General features: G+C 36.8%; 5 protein-coding genes across 5 annotated transcripts; 2 read left to right on the forward strand and 3 right to left on the reverse strand.

The window, feature by feature from the left end:
* Positions 1–1,079: 1,079 nt before the first annotated feature.
* LOC114518390 lies at positions 1,080–2,214 on the forward strand. Its single transcript, XM_028538376.1, has one exon. The coding sequence runs from the start codon at positions 1,247–1,249 to the stop codon at positions 2,138–2,140; it is 894 nt and encodes a 297-aa protein (XP_028394177.1). The 5' UTR covers positions 1,080–1,246; the 3' UTR covers positions 2,141–2,214.
* A 1,111-nt stretch (positions 2,215–3,325) lies between these two features.
* Positions 3,326–8,955, reverse strand: LOC114518034 (armadillo repeat-containing protein 3-like). The gene is made up of 26 exons (XM_028537928.1): positions 8,803–8,955; positions 8,584–8,701; positions 8,226–8,351; positions 8,066–8,134; positions 7,936–7,986; positions 7,744–7,832; positions 7,583–7,655; positions 7,412–7,501; positions 7,204–7,271; positions 7,033–7,104; positions 6,669–6,749; positions 6,527–6,557; positions 6,378–6,445; positions 6,198–6,282; positions 5,955–6,060; positions 5,713–5,822; positions 5,561–5,630; positions 5,364–5,436; positions 5,144–5,280; positions 4,895–5,063; positions 4,694–4,794; positions 4,479–4,571; positions 4,172–4,375; positions 3,834–3,996; positions 3,667–3,759; positions 3,326–3,536 (listed from the first exon to the last, which is right to left on the reverse strand). The coding sequence occupies exons 1-26, from the start codon at positions 8,848–8,850 to the stop codon at positions 3,420–3,422; spliced, it is 2,505 nt and encodes an 834-aa protein (XP_028393729.1). The 5' UTR covers positions 8,851–8,955; the 3' UTR covers positions 3,326–3,419.
* Positions 8,956–9,077: 122 nt separating this feature from the next.
* Positions 9,078–12,300, forward strand: LOC114518035 (UDP-glucose 6-dehydrogenase-like). Its single transcript, XM_028537929.1, has 13 exons — positions 9,078–9,656; positions 9,769–9,870; positions 10,088–10,123; positions 10,235–10,350; positions 10,437–10,485; positions 10,564–10,639; positions 10,725–10,846; positions 10,913–11,060; positions 11,179–11,404; positions 11,542–11,637; positions 11,722–11,762; positions 11,892–11,983; positions 12,103–12,300. The coding sequence occupies exons 1-13, from the start codon at positions 9,495–9,497 to the stop codon at positions 12,283–12,285; spliced, it is 1,449 nt and encodes a 482-aa protein (XP_028393730.1). The 5' UTR covers positions 9,078–9,494; the 3' UTR covers positions 12,286–12,300.
* Positions 12,301–12,554: 254 nt separating this feature from the next.
* Positions 12,555–14,795, reverse strand: LOC114518036 (prohibitin-2-like). The gene is made up of 11 exons (XM_028537930.1): positions 14,635–14,795; positions 14,394–14,475; positions 14,243–14,322; positions 13,891–14,015; positions 13,751–13,810; positions 13,604–13,678; positions 13,320–13,374; positions 13,148–13,251; positions 12,917–12,994; positions 12,749–12,825; positions 12,555–12,647 (listed from the first exon to the last, which is right to left on the reverse strand). Exons 1-11 carry the CDS (start codon positions 14,759–14,761, stop codon positions 12,626–12,628), a joined length of 885 nt encoding a protein of 294 aa, XP_028393731.1. The 5' UTR covers positions 14,762–14,795; the 3' UTR covers positions 12,555–12,625.
* Positions 14,796–15,166: 371 nt separating this feature from the next.
* Positions 15,167–18,042, reverse strand: LOC114518245 (aerolysin-4-like). The gene is made up of 8 exons (XM_028538207.1): positions 17,969–18,042; positions 17,578–17,866; positions 17,158–17,435; positions 16,681–16,958; positions 16,381–16,561; positions 15,899–16,172; positions 15,603–15,823; positions 15,167–15,470 (listed from the first exon to the last, which is right to left on the reverse strand). Exons 2-8 carry the CDS (start codon positions 17,841–17,843, stop codon positions 15,259–15,261), a joined length of 1,710 nt encoding a protein of 569 aa, XP_028394008.1. The 5' UTR covers positions 17,844–17,866; positions 17,969–18,042; the 3' UTR covers positions 15,167–15,258.
* Between the last annotated feature and the right edge of the window lie 5,409 nt (positions 18,043–23,451).

The raw sequence follows: 23,451 nt of genomic DNA on the forward strand, positions 1-23,451 counted from the left end.
CGACTGCTTCGAAATGACTTCGATTCCTTTTCATTCTCGTTAACTTTGGGAAAAGTAGAACAAGTTTATACATTGGTGTATATGCTAGCATGTAATAAATATTTTGCTAAATACGAATCGACATGCCGAGCGTTATGGCGTGAAATCGTAAACAAGATAATTGTCTGTTTATCATTGTCTATAATCGTTGATGCATAAAATGCCTTCTTCTATGTCACAGAGAATACAGTAGTCGCACTTCTGATTGTAAACCAGACGTTGGATTGTATTTCAGATAATCAGTTGTTTGCACCTCACCGTACGTGTCACAAGCAAGTGTTACATATGCACGAAGGGCAAAACAAATATTTATCTTTCATAACAAATACAAGTAGTTTTCAGCCAGATACACGCGGACATACATATCGTAAACGCAGCAACAAGATACCCAAGCCTACGGGCTGTTTGTATAACCATTAACGTTTTAGAAACTCGTGGCTTACCTGGGTTACGCGAGCTTTGCAAGTTACCTTGTTGCAAGGAGAAGACAAACAGCAACGCCGTTACACTGAGCACGACAAGTGCTTTGAGACCGCAAGAAGTAAGGCGAAACATGAAGAATTGTTGTTGAGCTTGAGCTTGCTGGTTAAGTAGTTAAGTTTACCCAAGAATCGAGATCCTTAGCTTCGTTTAATATTATCTCTACATGCGTTTACTGCATCCAAAACCCAATAGTAACTATCAACTGCTAAATAAACGACTGAATATCAGCAAACAAAATGCCACCAGCCATACGCCACCAGCAATGCGTGCAAATTTGACTGTATGATTTCACCTTATTTTGAAACTTGAACCCTCAAAATTCTGATTAGTTCATTAACGCCACAGGTCAGTGATGCAAATGGTGGGCAATGCGGTGTATCCAGGTCGAAGTATGGTAACAAATATTACCTTGTACCCAAAGCTGCTCACCATTATTCGTTATTCAAAATGGTTGAACATCGCAATTTAAAATTCAAATTACTCCCGAACTAGAACTGCAAATTACAGCAGGTTTAACTTTAACTTCCGCAAGGGCCATAATGCGTGACTCCAATCACTCCAGTCTGGGAGTATGAGACGGACAGATGTGTCTAATCTATCCTCGTTATAACCTTGTATCACGCAACCAAGTTTCATGGTCATCCTCCATAGAATGACACCAAGTTATTTCAAGTGCACCTGGTGATTTCATTGATGTTCAAATGATGAAAATGCAATCAAAAACATGAATATTAGCTGCCGTCTGCAGTTTAGCAGAGTTCTTCTGGGGTTTTCTATAGTTTGTATTCTACTAGTGTTCGCGTTTAGTCAATTCGGTTTCAATGGTTATCAAGTTGAAATAATTCCAGGCAGTTTGCTACAGAGGAATATTGAAAAACTACCGCGAAATCTGGGAGTGAATATCAGGTACTGGCTATCGAGAAACATAAAGTGGGAATATTTACATTGTAGTCAGAACGAAAATGAAACATACAATGCTCTGTTAAGCAGATGGATTGCAAAGTTATCAAGAACAATTGGAATAATGGATGGCCAATCATTATTCTTTGCCAATACAGGCTGTTTAAAATGGCTTAGACAATTTCGTACCCAGTTTCCCAAACTCAACCTTGGTGGATCCGACGAAGACTACGGAGCGGTCGATCACGCGAGACGTTTCTTCAACGACACCGCACGAAAATTTGTCGAACGTTTATCAGAAGCACGAAACGACAGCTTTGATCACGCTATAAATTTCGCGGGCTTACAAACGATGCGCGCCGATATACAATGTTTAAAAGCGAAAGCTATCTTGAGAACATTAAAAAATGGAGGGATTTTGTACATTGGACATAACCTGGAACGAGACTGCAGAACTGATGCATGCAAACAATGTCTACTTGAGTCGCAGAAAATAGGTTTTACAATTCTGAACAAATGTTTTTGGCGTAAAGATTGTTTCGGACAGCCAAGAAAGGCTTATGACATTTATTATGTTTTGGAGCGAAACTTTTTCGGATCTGCTAAAGATTTTCCCGAATGCAGAACCGGCGTATTCGTACGAAAGAACTCCAACTATGGCCATACGAATAAATCACTACCGGCACTTAGACCCTCTGATATTTATTACCAATGTTAATGTTAAGATTCGATGAATTTATTTATGTAATTTTAAAAATAGATAACGTAATATTTGGCAATAGATACTTCCACTTTCCGAACTATTTGGTTCCTGTCACAATCAGTACTAGTGTCACAGTATTTTCTGTCCCGAACTATCCCAGAAAGGCCAGAATGTATTGGGGACTAATTTCGGCGGGAAAAGTTGATATTACCGCATTTTTAGGGTCTCAGGCTCAAAATGCCCTTCGGTCACATTTATCATAGTTAAACGATTAGGACTCCGCGTCAAAACAATCTCAATCTTTGTTGATGATAAGCGTCTCCGAATTCTGTTCCCACTGAGATCTTAGAATTAAACCAACAAGAATATGACTTGGCCGTATTCAAAACACATCACCTCCACAGACGACCAAACGGAAATATCAGGAACGGTTGATACAATACGGAAAGATATAAACCTTCAAAAATGCAACCGACTTCGTTGGCAGAAGCCATTGCGAGATGAATTGTTAAAAATAAGAACAGAAGAAACAATTTTGGATAAAAGATTCACATTTGATAAACATTATTACGAAAGAAAATTGAAAGGTTTACAAGGACAAGGGATTCTATCTGTGAATGGAAATCATCACGGTAGAGTTAAAGGGAAAGTGTGCTTGCTTGAAATTGAACCAAAAGAAGGTGAATATAGGCGAATGAATATGCGGGATATTTTGTTCGATAAAATGCCGAAAAATAGGAATGTACCGCCTGTAAGAAGAGAGTTGAAATGGTCTTTGAATGACACCACAAAGCGAAAAATAAAAGGACAGACAGAACAGGTAGTGTTGGATCCCGGGAAAAACAGAGTAGACCGTTGCCAAAGTTTACCTTGCAATAAACTGCCAACGATTATTAAACCAACACCTCATGACAGAGAAGAAAAGGAAGATAATGAAACAGATTGTTCAACAAAGCCCGGTGATAAAGGAAATGAGGAGACGAAACTGATTTTGAAGTGGATAAATTTGTCAGAATGTTTTCCTTAAGCATTTAAGCCAAGTAATCATTAATCAATCATTGGTAAAGCCTTTAACTATGAGAAAGTGGCTAAATCAGAGCGAGGCTAGCCTGCCTGACTGTGTATTCAATGTCAAAATGAATTAACATCGCAAACAAGAAAACATGAATAATTTGTACAGTTGAGTTGTAGGTAAATAAGTCTATTTATGGAAACACACACACAGTAAACTCAGTATTTATTGGATCAATGTGATCTATAAACTATATATCTCTACTTCAAACGTACAAAAATATTATAATCGTTTATAACTGTCAGCTTCCGGTGATTCAGAAGCCATCAATGTGCCAGGCTCGTGCATCAAATCAACAATGTATGTCTTGGGCGGATACGAATGCCCTCCTGCATCAGACTGGAAAGAAAGACAATATATATCGATTCTGCATCGCTGTACCCTTGTTACAACAAAATACACGTTTTATATACTCGTGATTTAAGCATACCTCAAGCACACTACAGGCGATGCCGCATCTCAAACCTACCTCTGGTTTTGTACGAAGCAAAATCTCATTCCATGCTCGGTTATAGTCCCCTCGAACTAACGAACAGGGAATAGCGAAATAATCTGCCAAAATCTGAAACAAGACATAATATCCCGATAAACTTAAACTGAACGATATGAATAGTTTGAAAATGTCTTGCATATCACCTTAAACAAAAGTGCTCTGTGATAGAATATTCCAGCTTTGACCCTTCCTATTGGTATGAGATTCGAGTTGAACTCGTGTTTCAAATTACTGATGTGCATTTCGTAATTGAACGACTGAAGCCATCCTTTCTCACATGCACCGCCCATTCTGTAGCTTACATAGCTGAATAAAGAAAGATAACAATCCAGATCACTTTAAGTTCAATTTAGGTGAAATTGTAAATAAACTGCTGCGGTTTAAACACTTATTACCTGAGACCAGGACCAGTGGACCTGAACATTAGCTTAGCATGAGAATTCTTAATGCAACTCAACTATGAATAACTTTAATACGGCACCTAGCTAGTTCTGTGATTTGCTCCTCTGTGGTAGGAAGTGAGGCAATTCGTTCCTGTAATTCGTGAATATAGTCCAGTAGATCAGGATCAGTGGGTGGTTGCCAAGGTAACGATACTTCAGGCTGTTCCTTAGCCTCCTCTGTTGGCTGCTCAGTCTGTGGAGGCTCTGGCTCCAATTTTTCAGAATGGATCTGAGATCTGCTTCTGCAACAATGAGAAAGAATTCAATACGTTAACGTTTTCTAATTTGGCGCCAAAACATTCAGCAGGCATTGAATAAAACCCGGCGGCTTGCCGTCAAACCAACCTTTTTACATCTTTGAGATTGAGTCTGCTTGGTTTTTGTAATTTTTCAATACTTTTCTCCGGCTGAATTATTGTTGTCTTCGGAGAGGGTGGCCTGAAAATATGCAGAAATATTATAATATATTTAAGTAATGTATCTCAAAGACTTGAAGGTCAATTCATCGTATGATACTTAGCGACTCAGAGACCAATTAACTTAATCGACAATAATAATACCTTTCCGGACTCGTCAAATTCACATACAGCACAGGTCGTGAGGTATTAACAGCTTCGTGTGAAAGTTCCTCCAACGTTAGAATCTTTGCATCAGGACGAATCTAAGAGGAAATGATAACTTGAAACGTGATAAATGGTAAAGACGAAATGACTTCAAAAACAAAAAGATCAAGCTCTAAAAACTGACATAAAAAACCAGACCTTTCCACAATCATAGAAGCCATGTCCTATGGTATTTGAAGATGAGAGAAAGCCACGTAGACTATACTTCGCTGGTAGGTTACTGTCGAGTAAACATTCAAGTGCAGCGTCACCGAATCCTGATTTACGACTCCTCGACAACGAAATAGTTTGAAGAAGGTCCAACGCTCTGAATCAAAATTCACCACAGGAACAATTAGGGACAAACATGTATATTCAGTATGCAACATGGAGCATAAGAGGACATACCCAAGACTAGAAAGTTCCGATGCAGTCGCTATGTCGGTTCCACAAATCACCATGGCCCATGATGCAGCGCGACGAACTTCGCTGATGTTCGAAGATAGAAATTTGACAAGTGGTGGAAGGCCGCCTTCCTCGCGAAACTAAACGTGGACGTTAGATGTCAGAGTATACTTCGAGATTTACAAGAAGCACTTTTTTTTTGCAAAAAACACAAACAATTAACCTGTGCCCGGGCTTCCGAATCACACAAAAATGCAGCTGCTGCAAGCGCCATCTTTGACTGGACATTTGGATTACTAAATTCAGCACAAGATACAAGGAAACAAACATTGGAAACTTGTAAACTTGTAGCACGATATCTAATCAAAGGCAAACGAAGGCTCGAAAGTGAACAATGATAAAAACCATGCAGCATCTTACTTTGCTTGATTCAGTGCAGTAACCAGTGATGATGTGATACCAGAGTTGTGGATTTCTGCTCTCCACGACTCTATAAACAGCAAATTGTTAACTAATCAATCTTGTGGCCTTAACCGAGTAATGCATGACCAATTAAAATATGCTAGAGCTACCATTGTTGGCCAGGTTGGTTAGACAGACAGCTGAATTCACTTGGATTTCTGGTTTCGGATCTGTCAGTAGACGAACTAACGGCTCAGCGCCACCTTTATCCAATAAAACACTAAAATAAACGAAATGTAATCAAGATGACAAATATTAATTATTTCAGCCCATTACTTGGAATATATATGGTTGCTTGCTGCAGCCGCTTTTACTGATAGATGTCATTGTCGATATTATCAAAAGTATGAACCTTGCATTGGATTTTGACGTGGAAAGGTTAGCCAGTGCCAAAGACGAGAACTGACGGACCTCAGTATCATCGCTTTTTAACAAAGCAACTAAACACGGAACGCCATCTTGAAGAAAAAACAAAACATGCATCAAACCACGGATAGGATCTTTGAGGACGTTCATGGTGAAGAATATTTAGGGCAAAGCGAATAATAATAATTTTTATTTGCGAGAAAACTGATCTTCTTTGAACAACACCAACCTAATTTTCCGATTTCATCTCGGCTGCTCAGGCTTTCTGACATTACCGCCAGAGCTTCGGCTGCAGCGGCCTGGACTGAGGGGGACTAGGAACAATAGATGAGAAACGTTACACAAGAGGAGATCATGGAGCTTTTTTTAAGTTTTAACACGTATCAATAAACTCCGAAGGTTCAACAACCTCGTTTGAGAGCAGTGCTATAAGTGTTTTCTCGCATTCCTGTTCGTGAAGAATTTTGCGTGTCTCGTCTACAAATAAACAGATCAGGAATGAAACAAAAAAATAAAAAGTCGTTCCTGACATCAGATGAAGATCTTTTACCATCTTACCATTTTGAGCAGCAATTGCTAAGGATTTTGCCTACATGGAAAATGGCAATAAATTAAAGATTGACCTGATTCGGCTCTGTAAAAAAGCTTTATTTGGCCGTGAAGAAGTTTTGTCAACGGCAATCGTGGAGCTGACACTCACCGCTTGTTGTTGAACGTTGACGACTGTGGATTCAGCCGCAAAAGCTAAAAGCTTTTGAAGACTTCCAGAAGACTGGATCACCTGGGATTTTAAGAATGATACATGGAATATAAACGGCTTTATCAAGTATCAGGGGATTGCTGTCCGACAATTGCAATATACACAGAAAACATGCGTATGATTGATTAAATTATCAAACTTAAATAAAATCAAATAGAAAAAAGCGAGCTGTGTACATCTTGCAACTATACTTTATGGCGCGCGGTTGCTGGACTCCTCTTGTGACTTTCATATCTATTTCACACTGATAACGGACAAGCATACATACGTAAAGTGCTGAACAAACTCATAAACCTTACAATACCTGCATGCTTTCTAAGTCTTGCATGCAGTTTGACAACACTTGCATTGCCTTTACATGAAGATCATCATACTCCTGTACAAGAAACGTAGTACATATGCCTTAGACTCCAGTGAACACCCGTCTACCGTATTTAAATGAAAATCCTCTGAGAGTGAAAATAATCAAATGTACCTTTATACCAATAAAGTCAACGATTTTTTGCAAGCCCTCCAGTTGACGTATTTCTTCCCGGTTCCCAGCTAGAGAAAACATATCTAAATTGTATTTATTTGAATAAACGCCTCTCTCGTATAAACGCCGCGGGCTAAATCGAAGTTGTTCTGTGTTTTATTTAATCACTATTTTATTTATGTTTAAAAGTTTTAAAAATAAAACCAACCTTCATGTGTACAGTTTATCAATGTGTTTAGTGCTAATTCCTGGATAATGCCATAAGGCGAGTCCAAGAGGGCAAAAAGTGGTTGAAATCCTAAAGAAGTCACCAAAATCATGAATTTATAGAGATATAACAGTGCTCTACAGCTTTATAAAAGTGAAAGTTTTATTTCACCATCAAGCTCTTTGATAGCCGATCGGCTTTGGTAATCCTCCACTAGCAAAGAAATGCATTCAACAGCATTTTTCTGAAAAAATAACAAACATTAACTGTTGAGGTTGCGGCTTTCATGCTTTTTTCAAATATCTGATTGATGACCCTGTGAGTTTCATTACCTGGATATCACAATCAGTGGAAGAAAGTAAACGAACCAATGGTTCTAAGCCATTCTTTTCAAATATTTCAATCTTGTTACCAAAGTCACCTGGTCAAATGATAAAAGTGGAACAATTTAGACTCTCTTCAATGGATCATTTTAAAAGGAGTTTTCTTTTGACACTTCCCCTTCTTTAGTGCAGTCAACATACCAGCCAACATTGTAAGGGCCAAACTTGCAAATTCATGGCATAATGCCTCTTCTAAAACACAAATTACAGTAGTTTTAATATAAAAAACTTTTTCAATTAATACTGTTTCCAATCTGGCTTATATATTCACCTTCAGGGCCGAGGAGAACTATCAATGACTCAATACAATTCAGTTTTCGTAATGTTTTTCTCACATTTACTAAAAGACATAAGATTGAAGTCAGTTGAAACTTTATTTCACATTGAAAACAATTACTTTATATATAGAACACAAGTAGATATTCAGTCACCATTTTGGCTCATTGTTCCAAGACACATGATAGCATTCTTTCGAATGGTTTTATCTTCAGACATGATGTGTTTCAGCAACCTTTCCAACACACCAAGATTAAGAAGCATTTGACGATTTTCTTCACCTATGTGCATATATATCAATGTAATTATTATAGTTAATGCGCAATTAAGGTGATAAAACTATATAACAATATACAAGGCTGCTGATAAATTTCTTCCAGTAAGGGGTGGACAAACGTCCAAGACTTAAACAGTTAGGCCTCACAGGGAGTATCTTTCCAGCACTCGAGGCCCGTTAAAACTGCAGAAAAGGTTATTACTTATATATCAAATTTCTATCTAAATAATCCTTACATTTTTCTGAAAACGTATACAAAGCCTCACAGGCAGACTGCAGTACTGTCTCTTCGGGTGAATCAAGCATCAGTACAACTGTACCAGGATTCTTACTAACGATTTGCAAAGGATCAAACTATACAACAAAACATAAACAAGATGTCACCATTCACCTCAACAAAAAATATAGAATCACGGCAAATATACAAGTAAATATATAATTTTTATTGTTCTTACTTCATCCTTTGCAGGAGGTTCTGGTTCCTTAGTTTTCTTTTTCCCCATTGTGGTCGGATCTCTCAAATATCGACCATAAAATGGACAAGAAAAAAGTTTACTGAATGAAAACAAAATGGCAACTGGACGGTTTCCTTGACAACCACACACTGGTCAGTGATCAATGCGTGGGCTCATGTTCAGGAAACCAAGGGAAAACCCCTAAAATACTTTGCAACATTTTTGACAGATCTTTTCCAGGAAAATGTACTTATTTCTTTGGTTGAATAAATAAACCAGCAGTACAATAATAGAGGCGAGAAAAATTGGTATGTTTTTCACAAATAAGGGTTTCCAAATGAAGCACTTTAAGCAGCAAATAATTGTAGCAATTTATTCCAAACGAACGAGATTTTTCTTCGCTTTGAACAACGTGGGTCGTTCATGCTTTGTTTCCACACACATTTACTGATCCACAAGACATATCCTTTTTCGTATCAGAACACGCTTTTGAAAGTATATTCGCGAGAACGCGTAAAAACACGCAAAACATTACATTCCTAGAACGCTTTATTGCCATTCCCACGCAACAGCGCCCACCGGCCCCACTGGCCACGTAGACAACTTTCAATATTGACTCTATTGTTTTGATTAGAACAAGAAATTCTTTCAAGTGTTTTGCTTAGAAACCATAACAAAATCTATTACACAGAATGCAGTCTGTAAGTAAAATCTGTTGTATAGGGGCCGGCTATGTTGGCGGACCAACCTGTGCCGTGATTGCCCTAAAATGCCCTGAAATATGTGTAACTGTTGTCGATCTAAGCCAGCCAAGAATAGATGCTTGGAATTCCGACAACTTACCAATATATGAGGTGAGTAACTATGGTCTAATCCTCTAAGACTGATCAAAGATATTACTTTAAACACTTCATAATTTTGCATCACGTGTTAATTTATGAAGAGTGTTACTTTGTTACAATTTAGCCTGGACTGCAAGAAATTGTCGAAAAATGTCGTGGAAAGAATCTATTTTATTCCACCGATATTGACAAGGCGATTATCGAAGCTGATTTGATATTTATCTGTGTGAGTAGTCTCTGTGTAAATTAGTGTATTTCGAATTGACTGCCTTTTTCGTGAGAGATCAAATGACAAATATTACGGTTCAATTTTTCGTTAATATTTAATTTGTTGCTAACGAAATTTGTTACACCGTTGTTTTTCGGTTCGTTGTTGAATTAATATGCCAATCAATTTATGATCAAATAAACAACCAAAATCCGATTAATTTATTTCTTTTTAGGTCAACACCCCCACAAAAACGTTTGGGTTAGGAAAGGTACAGTTTCATCATTCCAATTTAAAATCATGTGAATATTATCTGATCTAAACCAATCTTTACTAAGATCTGAATATTATCTGATCTAAACCACTCAATACTTGTTATCAGGGAAGAGCACCTGACTTGAAATACATTGAATCAGCAGCTCGTCATATTTCAAAAGTAGCAAAAACCCACAAGATTATTGTTGAAAAAAGTACAGTGCCTGTTAGAGCTGCTGAAAGGTAATGTGATGATTTATAAGTATGGCTAATTATTAAAATTATTTATATAATCATTAATAGTCAATGACATAATTTTTTTCTCCAAGCATATCAACTATTTTGAAAGCAAACAAGCAATCAGGGATACTCTATGAGGTTTGTGATATGATTATATAAAAAAATAATATTATTTGGCTCAATTATGCAACTAACGATCAATGACAATTTTACCAGGTCTTGTCAAATCCTGAGTTTATGGCTGAGGGTACAGCTGTCAATGATTTGCTCAATCCAGACCGGGTTTTAATAGGTAACAAATTCATCAATTGTCCTTCGATTGTGCACCCACCTTCGGATATAATGAAATGGAAGTAAAAAACCTAATTTTAATTTAGGTGGAGATCAGACTAGAGGAGGTCCAGTGGCCATAGATACGTTGGCATGGATTTATGAACACTGGCTTCCAGCTGATAAAATCATTAAAACTAATACATGGTCGTCCGAGTTGTCAAAACTGGTAAAGAAACATCAGTTTTAACCATCAAACTAAATTAGGTCTATTAATCTGCTTTATTCTTTTCAGGCAGCAAATGCTTTTCTAGCCCAAAGGATCTCCAGCATCAATGCATTGAGTGCTGTGTGTGAGGCAACGGGTGCTGATGTCTCGGAAGTCTCCAAAGCCATTGGCAGAGACTCGAGAATTGGAAATAAGTTTTTACAAGCTTCAGTTGGTGAGGGCAGAGGCTTTAAGCATGTTGTCATTAAGATAGTCATCAAATTATATGAGCATTTTATCTGTCTTTTTAGCTACACTTTTTTGTATAATATTGGATTTCTTTCCATTACTAGGATTTGGTGGTAGTTGTTTCCAAAAAGATGTCCTCAACCTAGTGTACTTATGTGAAGCACTCAATCTACCTGAAGTTGCAGCATATTGGCATCAAGTTATTAAAATGAATGAATATCAAAGAAGACGTTTTGCAAATAAGATCATTAATGCACTGTTCAATACAGTCACAGATAAAAAGATTGGAATACTTGGATTTTCTTTTAAGAAAAATACTGGTGATACAAGGTGACAACAAGAGTACATAAACATTTATAGATTGCATCTATTGCTGTAGGTTATTTTTTTATATAATAATTGGCGAAGAAAAAATTTAACCTATTAACTTATGAAAACAATACATGTGGAAAATATTATTATTTTAGGGAATCTGCAAGTATATATATTTGCAAATATCTGTTAGAAGAAGGTGCTAGACTAACCATTTATGATCCTAAAGTTGAAAAGGAACAAGTTTATCTGTGAGTATACTAAAAATGCTAACCCATGCTATTTTACTAAATATTTTTTTGTTTTTTCTAAGTCATATTGTTTCTTATTTTTAGAGAACTATGTCATCCAAGTGTATCTGCAGACCCTGAAAAAGGTTTCTTTTCTCTTTCTATTATTGTACTGTTTGTCAAATCAGATCAAGCCTAGAAAATCAATCTTGCATCAAGCATATTTATTTTTTGGCATTTTGCTAATAAGTACTGCATGCTCTAACTTTTTGCAGTGAAGAAGCTGGTAACAGTTGAAAATGATGCATATGTAGCTTTGGAGAATGCCCATGCACTTGTTGTTTGCACAGAATGGGATGAATTTAAGGTGAGACAATTCCCTTTTCTATTACTTATTCAGTTATCAAAGTTTGAGGAATTAGATTAACTGTATTTTATCATATGTACTATGGTATGCAGCATACATTTTTTTATTTTGTCTCCCAGGCTCTGGACTACAGACGGATATATGCCAGTATGTTAAAACCAGCATTTGCATTTGATGGTAGAATGATTCTAGACCATGATAATCTTGTTGATATTGGCTTTCAAGTTGAAACTATTGGCAAAATTGTAAATAACTCTCTATGCACCCTGACTCCACCTCTCCCTCCCAGTATTCAGTACTGAGTATATACCTATATCCCATACTGTATCCTAAATATCCTCTACAACCCCACAACACATTTTCACCCCAAATCTTGAACAATGGAAACATCTACAGACAAGAACTTCTTTAAATAAGTTGCAGAACTTACTTTAATTTATGTAATCATATTTATTTTAGACCAATATTGTTAAAAATATTCATCAGCATACATAAATCAGCACTTACTTTTGCAAGTTAACACATAATATATTTTCCCACTTCACTAAATAAAAGCTTATCTGTTCTTTCATCATTGTTTATTGAAACAAAAAACTTTTCACTGTTATCCAATTACAATATCTTCTCATTTGTACGACTATGCTAGTTGTCAACCAATAAGTTTCTAGAACAAAGAAGAACAAGGCCCAAGTCACTTTGATATAATTAAATAAATAAAATCAATATTACCTAGTGATGTATTTTATTATAACACACATTACATACTTATCTGAGGCATCATCGCTAAGATTCAGCAAGAGGTTATTGGCATTCAAATATATTTTGTTCCTGGAATTAGCAACCTTTGAAAAATGGAAAGAGAAAAGAAAATCTTACAACAAAATCTTACAACTTTAATTAAAGGCAACTATATTGAATTGTAACAACACATACAACATTGGAAATTTTTCTAGCTGCTGTTATTTTCCTTAATTTCAAATATCCTGGATTGTCCTGTAAAGCATCTCCAAGCTATTTGTTCATGGTCAAGAATTCTTTAACACAAGAGTTAAGCTGATATGTAGTTCACTAACTTGCCTCTCTGGAAGCCTATGGCTTAGACATTGAGAGGTTTTCAAACACAATTATTGATTAACTGACAGACAATAAAGCTCAAAAGGATACAAGTTTTGCAGCCTTTGCCTCTCCTTCAGCTTGAACAATTTTTTGTTGTCGTTCTTGTGCAGCTCTCTCAACTAAAAATGCAGCCCTCTGCGCCTCCTGTTGAGCTGTAGAAGTTATATAAAAGGTATGTTAACAAATTCAATTTGTTATGTTTATGGATATGTTTTCTTACCAACTTGTTTTGCCTCAACAGCAGCTGCATATTCTTTGCCAAAACTCAAATCAGTCTAAAGGGAAAACACAACACTTCAAAAACGATACACAAACATCATGAAATGTTTGAAATTGACACTTTTGACTGAAGAGGATCAGTAGCATAAATGTCGTCACCAAGACAAACTGGTCAAACGAACGGCAGGCATACCATTCACCAGGTTTGCTTATCAGGCGCAAATTACATCATCATTTCCCAAAAATACTAAAAAATCAAGTGTGAACTGAATGATGGCTACATACAATGGAAACATCATCCAAGATAATATTGAAATCCTTGGCTCGTTCTGTGAGCTCTTTCCTGATCAATAAGCTGACCTAAAAGGAATATTTAAACATAAATAAGGCTTTCCCTAAAGCTGGAAAGTAAACATTTCACACAGGCATTACCTCTTGTCGCATAGTGATAAGTTGTGATGCATTAAACTGTGCAACAACACTTTTCAAAACCTGAAAAACAAATTAAAACAACAACACTAAGCACATGATAATATACTTTAAAATCATAGAGTTTTTCTTCATTTTTCTACCTCATTCATGATTGAGGGGAGAACACGCTCATCGTAATCCAATCCGAGTTTTTGATACATCTTTGGTAGATGGCTTGAGACAGGTCTCGCTAGCACTCGCAATCCGATATTGACCATCTGCAAATCTAAGCATCAGGATTTGTTAATTTGTGGCGACTTCAGTTCTTAATTTTTTTATCTTCCTCCTGAGGTATTTAGGAAGATCAGTAGTGTAAATGTCATCACTAAGACAAGTTGGTATGAGAACGGCAGGCATACCATTCACCACACTTGTCTATCAGGCGCAAATTACATCATCATTTCTACCAGTACATGCTGGTACTTCATACCAAACTGCTCTGTCATACAGTACCTTTGCTTCCAGTCAGTGATGTAATCCTTCTTGGTCTTGATCTTATGTCATATATGATTGGATATTGAAACCAGGGTATCCTAAACAAGATAGATTTTTATTCAATATTTAGAGAATAAAGCAATCATTGATCTTATCCAAATACTTTTACCTGAAATGAAGTCCTTCTGAATAAATGTCATTCTGAATACCACCAATACGACTGAAAATAATTGCCCGTTGACCACCTTCCACTAAAATATTTTACAGAACCTTTCAGTTCAACATTTGATATGCAAGGGATCAAGGTCATTATGAATGATTATGCCCTATGCCCAGGCCATGTGTGAACCATCTTGTAAATGTGAATCCCATAGATTTCTACTGTTATTTTATACATGACAATCGCTCACCAGTGTAAAGGGACTCCTTCACAGCATAACCTAAAGCAGCAGCTCCTGCTAGCAGTTTAAATCCAAGCGAAACACCACGAGGTGCATTGCCCATTCGCCCAGCAAACTCCTTCATTTTGTCCGCCATGATGCAACCACAGCAATTTGCACTGGCGATATTCTACACCACGTGTTTCACCTGCGAGATCAGTGGATATGGTTGCAATATTCCGTATAATTTCGCCAAGTATCCTATGCATTTTTTACATTACATTAGAATATACGGAAAAAAGATCATGAGAAATAACTACCGTGACAATAAAAAAAGGTTAACCGCTTGAGAAAACCATAAACGCGCGAATAAGAGAAGGTCATTTCAATATTGGAAAATACACTGGAATACTCGAGTTAGTTACCCGCAAGGCCTGTACTTTTTGTTGCCTAAATAATTGCGGGTCGGCAGTTCCCTGGGCCTGCGCACGCGCATCACTCCCATCATCTTAGCTTGTCACTAAAGTTTAATTAAGGTGTCAGTAAAGCGTTTCTACTCAGTTGAAAGCTTTATTCAAATTTTAAAGTAATTACACAAATTTATCAGAATCTATTTCTATTTGCTTTTATCATTTGTAGTAATTTCAAAAGGCTTCAACCAAGAGGCTTCTCGTGCTTAACGGCGTCTTCCTTGAAGATGACTGGTTTGATTGTGACCACAGGTGGTGCTGGGAAGATCTCCGGTGGATCTTCGTCACTGAGGGATTCTGGGAAGTCTTCCTGAGTAAGAGGCATTTTCCCGCCAAACAATGAACGTTTCTTTCCACTCAAACTTTCACTCTTCCACTGAACTTCAGCATGTTGACCTGAAATCGCATTTCGAAATGAAACTAACTCAGTATTTACCTAACAAGTAACAACTTTTCTTTTATTTCTCAAAAGCAAATGCCGGTTTCATTTACAAACATTCAACAATCGAAAACTTAAAAACCCATTACCTATAACATCTTCAAACTTTCCAGTCAAAGTAAATTCATACAATTTTTCATCAACTAAGGTATTTATTATGCTTTGTGCTGACGTGTATCTATTTTTCATGTCTGTCCATTGCCAAGGACGCATACTGCGGTCGCTTTCTTCTTTCAGAGCGGTGTAAAATGGTTTGCTGGCGCTTCCAAAACGATATTTGAATGTAGGTCTATCTCCACTGCCTCTGTGCCTAAAAGATTTTTACAAATAAACCGGGCTTGAGCCTTTGTGCACTGCGCCTGAGGTCGATTCGACGGCCACTTACTGATAGTGATAATTGGTACTATCTCCACCGTATCCACCTCCCCATCTTAAAAATCCGTCCATTTCCCCTGAAAAGTGGGCAATTACTGTTGCAGTATAGGGTACTGTGGATCGGGTTTTGGTTAGCATGATCTTGTACGTGGCAGCAGAGTTTGGGTTGAGAGTTTTCTGTGACAGAATCTTAATACTGTTATATTGTTGGTTTGATGTTGAATCACTCGTGGTCGACGATTTCTCGTAGTTGAATTTATAGTTAACCTTGCCTCCGACTCCCCCTAGAAATTGATCAAAATATAATCGATTTGTTCATTCAACCATTATGTTATGGACACTCTTAAATACACAAATATAGACATGAACATACTAAGTACATGAACGAAATTTGCGACGGTGGGGGAGCAGTGAAACTGTAGATCAGTGCGACAGTTTAAGACTTTTACGAACTTGCGTAGAAAGCCTGAAAAGATAGAAATAATATATCACCTGTAGCTCCTGGTGGTGAGTAAGATATCTCAATCCCCAATTCATGAGAGTATTTCCATGAGCTGGTTGTGGTATGGGATACTGTTCTCACGCTGCGAATTTCTCGTTCAATCTTGTGCACAAGACTGCTGACGTCATCATTCACCACTCTACCGGAATCGTAGACAGTTGGCTGTAATGACTAGAAAGAAAGAGTGCAGAGATTTTATGTTGACAAGCATCGAATTCGCTAAAGCCTTCAATGTTCTCCAGCAATTGAATGAACGAAAATCAAAACCAGTGAAGGGTAAATTGATAAACCTGTATCACAGGATCTCCGTATTTGATATCCTTGATAGAAAACTTGAAGTCGCCATAGTTGAGTTTTAGCCGTTGGTCCGACTTATAACCTTCGCATGATCCTGCTTTACTTGCATGCCAACTGTCTCCGCTGCGTCTGAAGTCTTCGCCAACCCACTCAGCACGACAGCCAGAGCACCAACCGTAACCGAGGTAGTGTGCCAGGAGAGCAAAATGTTTCATAGTCACATCCATAACTCGTGTTTTCACGTCGGATAAGGAGGTCAAAGTTGGTGGGTCTAAAGTTAGTGGTTTGAAATGGGGAGTTTAGAGGATTTAGGTTCACTGATATGAAACTTGTTAGCAAGTTATTCTTATATCGATTCTCAGTATAAAAGAAACAACAATAAGTAGCTTTTTGGCTGGATTGGTTACATAACTGGCATAAATATCACACAACTAACCAGTAAACCGTTAATCTATCTTAGTAAAACTCACTTGGGTACATTTTGCAACATTTGATTTTTTCGATACAGCTCAAGCCATCGCAGCCTCCTCGATACAAGCCTGTCATGTAATATTCAGCATTGCATTTACTGACCCCCTTGCTGTCAAACGATATCTTAATGTCGTGATCGTAGCAGTCGCCCCACCAATAAGGATGGTTAGCAGGTTTACAGCATTTTCCATATTCGATGTTGTGCAGGTTGTTTCCGTCACTTCTATAAAGACCTTGTAGAAAATGACCAGTGGGACATGTGCTCCAGCGATGGTTGCTGTAAATGTTGTTAAAATGGAGTTTAAAATAATAAATATCCAGAGAGGTCGGAGAAGAATCAAGCTCACTTTTATCAAATCTATGTGGATGATGTTATTAACTTAGATCTACCGTCTTCTTCGATAAGTTCTGTTACTTACTTATCCAGACTGTGAACCCAATCAGCGGCCATGCATTGTGTTGGCTGATTATAGTAAGGAGGTGTTCGTCCGCAACATTTCACTTCTTCAAGACGGTAAATTTTATCACTCCCATAGTCATTCCTGTAAAGGCCATTCATGTAGGTGGACTGAAAGGAACAGGTTGAGTAGCCCTTTTTGTCAAAGCTTGACCACCAGTTAACCATAGAGCAAGACTGAGCTTTTGCCGTCGGTAGGACAAGGAAAACTAACAAACTCACCAACATTTCGACTACAGATAATTTAGGTTCTAAATGAACCAACATGTGCGTTAACACTCGTTAATGCTCTAATTGAAACTTCTAATGTCACAATTAGAATGTCTGTAGACTCTAGAAGGAACCACACTTACCACCAACAAAAGAGTTTACCTTCCAGTATACAAGAAGCACTTCCTCGATTGACAACTCACCAAGGAATCAGTAGAACGGTTGTAAAGATCGATTGTAATCAAGCAATATTTATAGAGATATCAATTTTGATAAAAATCAATTTTGGCAAATTAATAACATTTTTTTAATTTGACAAAGTCAATAGTGTTTAAGTTTTATTGCCTGTTAAAATCACGCAATTATTTTTTCGGGGAATATTTTTCTTGTGAAATGAAAAGCTTCATTCTAAAATTGCTGTTTACTCAGTCGCGATGAGGAATTGACCTATTTGGTAATAGGCGGAAGCAAAGCTGGGTAACCATTACGTAGTGTATATCATTATGTTATTGCAATTTATATGTTGTGCCATTATCATTGAGATTTAACATTTTTACCGGAATTCAAATACTACAAGTACATTATGCCCAGGTAACTATAGCTACATATGTCGTGAATGTTGGAGTTGCCATATTATATCAGATTTCGTCTTATAGTAATCATACCAACTGAGCAAACAAATGAATTTAAAACGAAAATGGTCACTCTGCCCAATTCCTAATCTGTTTCCATGCAGAGAAAGACACATGCCACATACGAAAAATTAGAAATGTGGTCTCTTGTCGAATATGTATTGCCCTAGAGGCAATCGATTTTAAAAGAAGAGACTGTACTGATTTGAGTCATATTAAGAACGCAACTCAATAAATATATATTTCATAAAGACACGATTAATATAAAAATTTGGTAACATGGATAACACGGAGTCGGAGTTCCGGAGCCGTAGTTCCGGAGTCAAAATTACGGAGTCTGACGTAATAATATTGGAAAACACGGAGTCAAAAATTATGGAAAACACGTATTCTGCCAAAAACATGGAAAACACGGAGTATAAATGTTTGGAAAACACGGAGTCAACGTAAATTATACATATATCAGGTCGCTGGGCTTTAGCCCCACCAATAATTTTTCCGTAATTAGTCTTTAATTTCGAATATTTTTTAGTTCGCTCAAATTTACAAGCAATATTTTTAGCAATTGTATTTTTTGCTTACAAGTATATGCAGTGTATCTTATCTTGAATACTATCGTAAATTCTATTTCTTCAACGTATATTTTAATAATGAGTATTCTAATTTCCAACGATATCTGTCGTAATAAATCCGCCATGTTTACAAATGGATTGAAATTAATTATATTCAGTACATATATTTGGCCAAAATAAAAAAACAGAGACAAAAAGGACAAGCACTTGACCATTAAAAACAGCGTGGTTATCCATGTCAAAATATTTTACATCATAACTAAAGCATGCATGGTTATATTGTTTAATGTTTGCATATGAGCACGAAACATGCTTGCAACTTTACATATAGGACAAGCATTTGACCATTAAAACAGCGTGGTTATCCATATCAAAATATTTACATCATAACCAAAGCATGGTTATATTATTTAATGTTTGTATATGAGCACGAAACATGCTTGCAACTTTACCGCATAGGACAAGAATTTGACCATTAAAACAGCGTGGTTATCCATGTCAAAATATTTGACATCATAACCAAAGCATGGTTATATTGTTTAATGTTTGTATATGAGCGCCAAACATGCTTGCAACTTTTTTAGGACAAGCATTTGACCATTAAAACAGCGTGGTTATCCATATCAAAATATTTGACATCATAACCAAAGCATGGTTATGGAAACTTCACAAAGTATCTGGAAACTTCACAAAGTATCTACTATTTCCCAATAATCCTTAAATCGAGAGGCATTTGCGGCCATTTTAGAGGCCTATATATATTTCAAAATTTTCTCGGACTCTCCTAGCGGCGCACGGCCCTGTATATTCATAAATGAAGGATCGCTCATAAGTCTATACTAATTTTTTATACCACATGCAGTAATAGTTTATGTCCCCCATAGACATGGGGGCGCGCAAGAACAGGAATTTTTTTTAATACTTCAAAACGTTACGATTCTTTCAGGACGACTGGAACAGGATGCCTTTCAGCGAGGCAAGAAGCACATCACGTTTCTCACCCTTTGCGCCAGCTGTGGTCCGCGTCCATTAATATATATCTACCTCCCCCCGGGTGCAACTAAACGAGGACGTTCATCCGAAAGACAAAAGATGACGTCGTCAAATATGACGCTATAATATTTAGCCTAGCCATAAGCGACCGATATTTTGTGTGGAATTTATGTATTTCTGTAAACTGCCTTTATGTGAAAGTACATTTAAAACCGTTAACTAACAGGCATATTTTTAATCTTTGCGCGAAGTATTCTCGGTCGAGTTGCTATATAATAACCATTGCATTATTATAGGTTATTTTGTTCAAAATTTTTACCAACATGCTCATATGCAAAAGCCTTTAAAATTTTAAATGGTTTCATTTCTGATTAAAACCTTTCCCGGCTTAGAAGAAATTGTCGTATTATTGGAATTCTGATCGTTTATTCAGAAGCATTGTTGAACTGCAGCAGGTCAAAGCACTTACGGATCATCTACGCCATGCAGTGTTATTACGGGAAGAAAGCTAACGCGTGGTAACGACTAACGAGGTTTCCAGAAGGTATATATTTATTAAAGCGGGGAGATATTGAATGTTGATGATTTGATCTTAAAGATTAAACCGTTCAAACTTGTACGAGAATACGTGACCATGCATGCAGCGTAAGTCAGAATAAAGCTATAGGGAAAAGTCTATGTCTTAGGCCAGACGAAAGAAAGAATTCAGTTGCCTTTTTATATTCTTAAAACTAGATAGAATAGCTAACAAAATGAAACCAAAATGTCGATTGATACTGAAAAAATCTGGCAGGTATTTCCATGTATTAATTTGTAATGTCAGTACATGAACACTTACACCTTTATCAAACCGGGCTATTCTTTTTCAACAGTAATATGCTCACCTTGCCAAATTACGATTTTCTTTTACCTTTTATCGACAGCATTTTTAAATCTATACCCAACAAGAACATTCCCTTAGGGCACCCAAATCAAAGAAAACAACAGCATTAAAATGTTTTTTAAAAAAACTACAAAGCAAAGCCTTTGAAAGAAAAGTTTGTAACGAACTAGTTGATAACAAATATTCGCCTCAAGCTTTTTTAAAAATTAAAATTAATATCTTCTTCAGAATTAACTTGGGCTGCATGACAGATTTCGTCCAGGAAGACTAGCATGGTAGCAACGGAGATCGTGAACATAAGAAAATAAGATGCCATATAACAGTAAAAATATCATCAGTATAAATAATCACAATTATCGTCCAGTTTTCCTGCGGTCATAGTTGACAACATAAATTAAAACAAAATTTGATCTGACAAAACGGACTAAAAAGAATATTCATTTAATAAAGTTAAAATGTAATCTCAGTGCATCAGGCGCTGGTTCTAAAAGGAAGCCCCTTCAAAGTAGGTGCAGTAGGTAAGGTAAGGATTTAACAAGCTCGCATCATTTTGTCGCTAAGGAATCTTCAGCATCACTTTATAGCCAATCGGATTGTCTCTTCGTTCTCATTGATATTCAACTATCTCGTCTTAATCTTGTGACCTTTAATCAAATGATACGGATGAGGTGGTGATTAAGAGAACATCTTGAAGTCTTGAAGAACACTTATTCCACGTTTAAAGTCACGTATCTGGCGAATGTGGTCGTTCTTTTATAAGCACCATGATGAGGAAGTATTCCATTTCAATTTGGCTGTATCACGTCTTTCAAAATCAGTAAAGTGCTCATCAACAACTCGTCAAGTAAAATTATAGTCTAAAGACGAAGCTTAGCTTTGCATGCTGTAATTGAAGAACGTGAAGTTCATCGCGACAAAGAACAGTGTTCCGGGAATTGAACCCAGTAACCGTGTGTACAAGTCAGCTTCCATTAGACCATTATGTTTTCTATTCTGAGGGCGTTTACGTCAGACATTAAAGTCTACTGGGTTGCGAAAATATTCTAAACTTTTTATCGAGTATAACGAGACATGCCAATCATGCGGATATAAATTGTCAACAGAAATGTTTAGCTTTCATGCAATTTTACTCGTGAGAAGTTCAATTTTCGTATGGAAAACCAACCGTAAACACGGTTCCGAACACACGGACACTGTTTTTTTACGAGGGAAACCAGAGTGCCTGGAGAAAAACCCTCACCGAAAGCCGGAATTAAACACAAAGTACACAAGTTTGAGATTTTATTAAAACAAAGTCATGTATTACAACAAAGTGTGTGTGTGTTTAAGATATTGAAATCAAGAGAGAGGAAACGGACAATTTTGGTCCTATTTTTATTAATACTTCACTAAACATGTATTACAAAGCGTGTGTGTTTTCCTTATACATAAGTACATTAATATACGAAGACATTAAACTATTATATCAAAAACTCCGGTTACAAAGTAGGTGCGTTTAAGATCTTGACATTTGAATTTACAGAACAGTGCAGGTTATATGCTAATTTGGCATACTTTAGTATAAATTGTTCATGTCTTTTTACAGTGTGCTATTGTGTTTGAGTAATGTTTAAGACTGATCAGTAAAACATGCATTAATATGAGTATAAGTGTTTCTAAGTTATAAGTTATCGTGTATTCAGTTTTTTTGTTCTATTATAGACTTAACCCACTAACTCTGGTAGAGAGAGCTGAATAAAGCTTATGAGATCGACGAACTAATATAGTGAAACATAAAAATTCCTGAGTTCAGAGCGCTTAGATTCAAGTTACGTTCGTCCAAAAACTAAAATTATTCTGCTGACAAATCATAGGCAGTGTTCCTAATAGTTTCGTTTTAAGCTGTCAAACTGTGCACACATGCATATTTCAAGGATCGAGTTAACTTGAAGATATTTCATGAGCCCTTATAGAAACAGCATGAAAGCATACACAATTGTCCTTGAAAACTTCATTGCACATTTCAGAGCTGAGGCATATAGCCAGAGCATGCTGCCCTTGTAGAAACAAAGTTTGGAAAAAAATACCACAAAAAATTGACTTTATATTTTTGAGGCTGAGGCATATAGCCAAAGCAACAAACTGTCGAAACCAAGTGCAGCATTAAGTGTAAATTTTTTTTTTCAAAAAATTCAGTCAACATTTTTTGAACCATGCAAGGGGGATATCATTCCCAAAGCAAGCTGCCCTTATAGAAACAGCACCAAGAGTACAATTTTTTTTTCAGAGAAACTGGACTAATACTTTCAAAGCCAAGGCATATAGCCAAAGCAAGCTGCTCTTATAGAAACAGCCACAGGAGTACATTTTTTTCTTTAAAAATCTGGTTTAAAAACTTTTAGAGCTAAGGCATATAGCCAAAGCAAGCTGCTCTTATAGAAACAGCAATGAAAATAACACTGCAACGTTATTAGATATCCCAAGATACCTGCTAACACTTCGAACCACATAGCAAAGTCAAACAGTACAGACAAAAAGTGGCGCCTTACTTTTCATAAGCACTGCCC

Source organism: Dendronephthya gigantea, unplaced genomic scaffold (genome assembly GCF_004324835.1).
Source record: "Dendronephthya gigantea isolate DGI-Jeju-01 unplaced genomic scaffold, DenGig_1.0 000010F, whole genome shotgun sequence".
Lineage (NCBI taxonomy): Eukaryota > Metazoa > Cnidaria > Anthozoa > Malacalcyonacea > Nephtheidae > Dendronephthya > Dendronephthya gigantea.

Excerpts from the sequence above, each read along its gene's own strand:
- LOC114518245 (XM_028538207.1), bottom strand. The coding sequence starts at position 17,843 with ATGTTGGTGAGTTTGTTAGTTTTCCTTGTCCTACCGACGGCAAAAGCT. Across the intron at positions 16,173-16,380 it reads CTCACCACCAGGAGCTACAG|GGGGAGTCGGAGGCAAGGTT; the intron begins GTGATATATTAT and ends ATCAATTTCTAG. Across the intron at positions 15,471-15,602 it reads AAAGTTTGAAGATGTTATAG|GTCAACATGCTGAAGTTCAG; the intron begins GTAATGGGTTTT and ends ATGCGATTTCAG.
- LOC114518036 (XM_028537930.1), bottom strand. The coding sequence starts at position 14,761 with ATGGCGGACAAAATGAAGGAGTTTGCTGGGCGAATGGGCAATGCACCT. Across the intron at positions 14,016-14,242 it reads ATCACTGACTGGAAGCAAAG|ATTTGCAGATGGTCAATATC; the intron begins GTACTGTATGAC and ends CCTGATGCTTAG. Across the intron at positions 12,648-12,748 it reads AGCGATGATGCCTCAGATAA|AAACTTATTGGTTGACAACT; the intron begins GTATGTAATGTG and ends TCTTTGTTCTAG.
- LOC114518390 (XM_028538376.1), top strand. The coding sequence starts at position 1,247 with ATGAATATTAGCTGCCGTCTGCAGTTTAGCAGAGTTCTTCTGGGGTTT.
- LOC114518035 (XM_028537929.1), top strand. The coding sequence starts at position 9,495 with ATGCAGTCTGTAAGTAAAATCTGTTGTATAGGGGCCGGCTATGTTGGC. Across the intron at positions 10,847-10,912 it reads CGTCCGAGTTGTCAAAACTG|GCAGCAAATGCTTTTCTAGC; the intron begins GTAAAGAAACAT and ends TATTCTTTTCAG. Across the intron at positions 11,984-12,102 it reads CAGAATGGGATGAATTTAAG|GCTCTGGACTACAGACGGAT; the intron begins GTGAGACAATTC and ends TTTGTCTCCCAG.
- LOC114518034 (XM_028537928.1), bottom strand. The coding sequence starts at position 8,850 with ATGGGGAAAAAGAAAACTAAGGAACCAGAACCTCCTGCAAAGGATGAA. Across the intron at positions 8,702-8,802 it reads AACCTCCTGCAAAGGATGAA|TTTGATCCTTTGCAAATCGT; the intron begins GTAAGAACAATA and ends TTTGTTGTATAG. Across the intron at positions 7,987-8,065 it reads AGTTCTCCTCGGCCCTGAAG|AAGAGGCATTATGCCATGAA; the intron begins GTGAATATATAA and ends TTTGTGTTTTAG.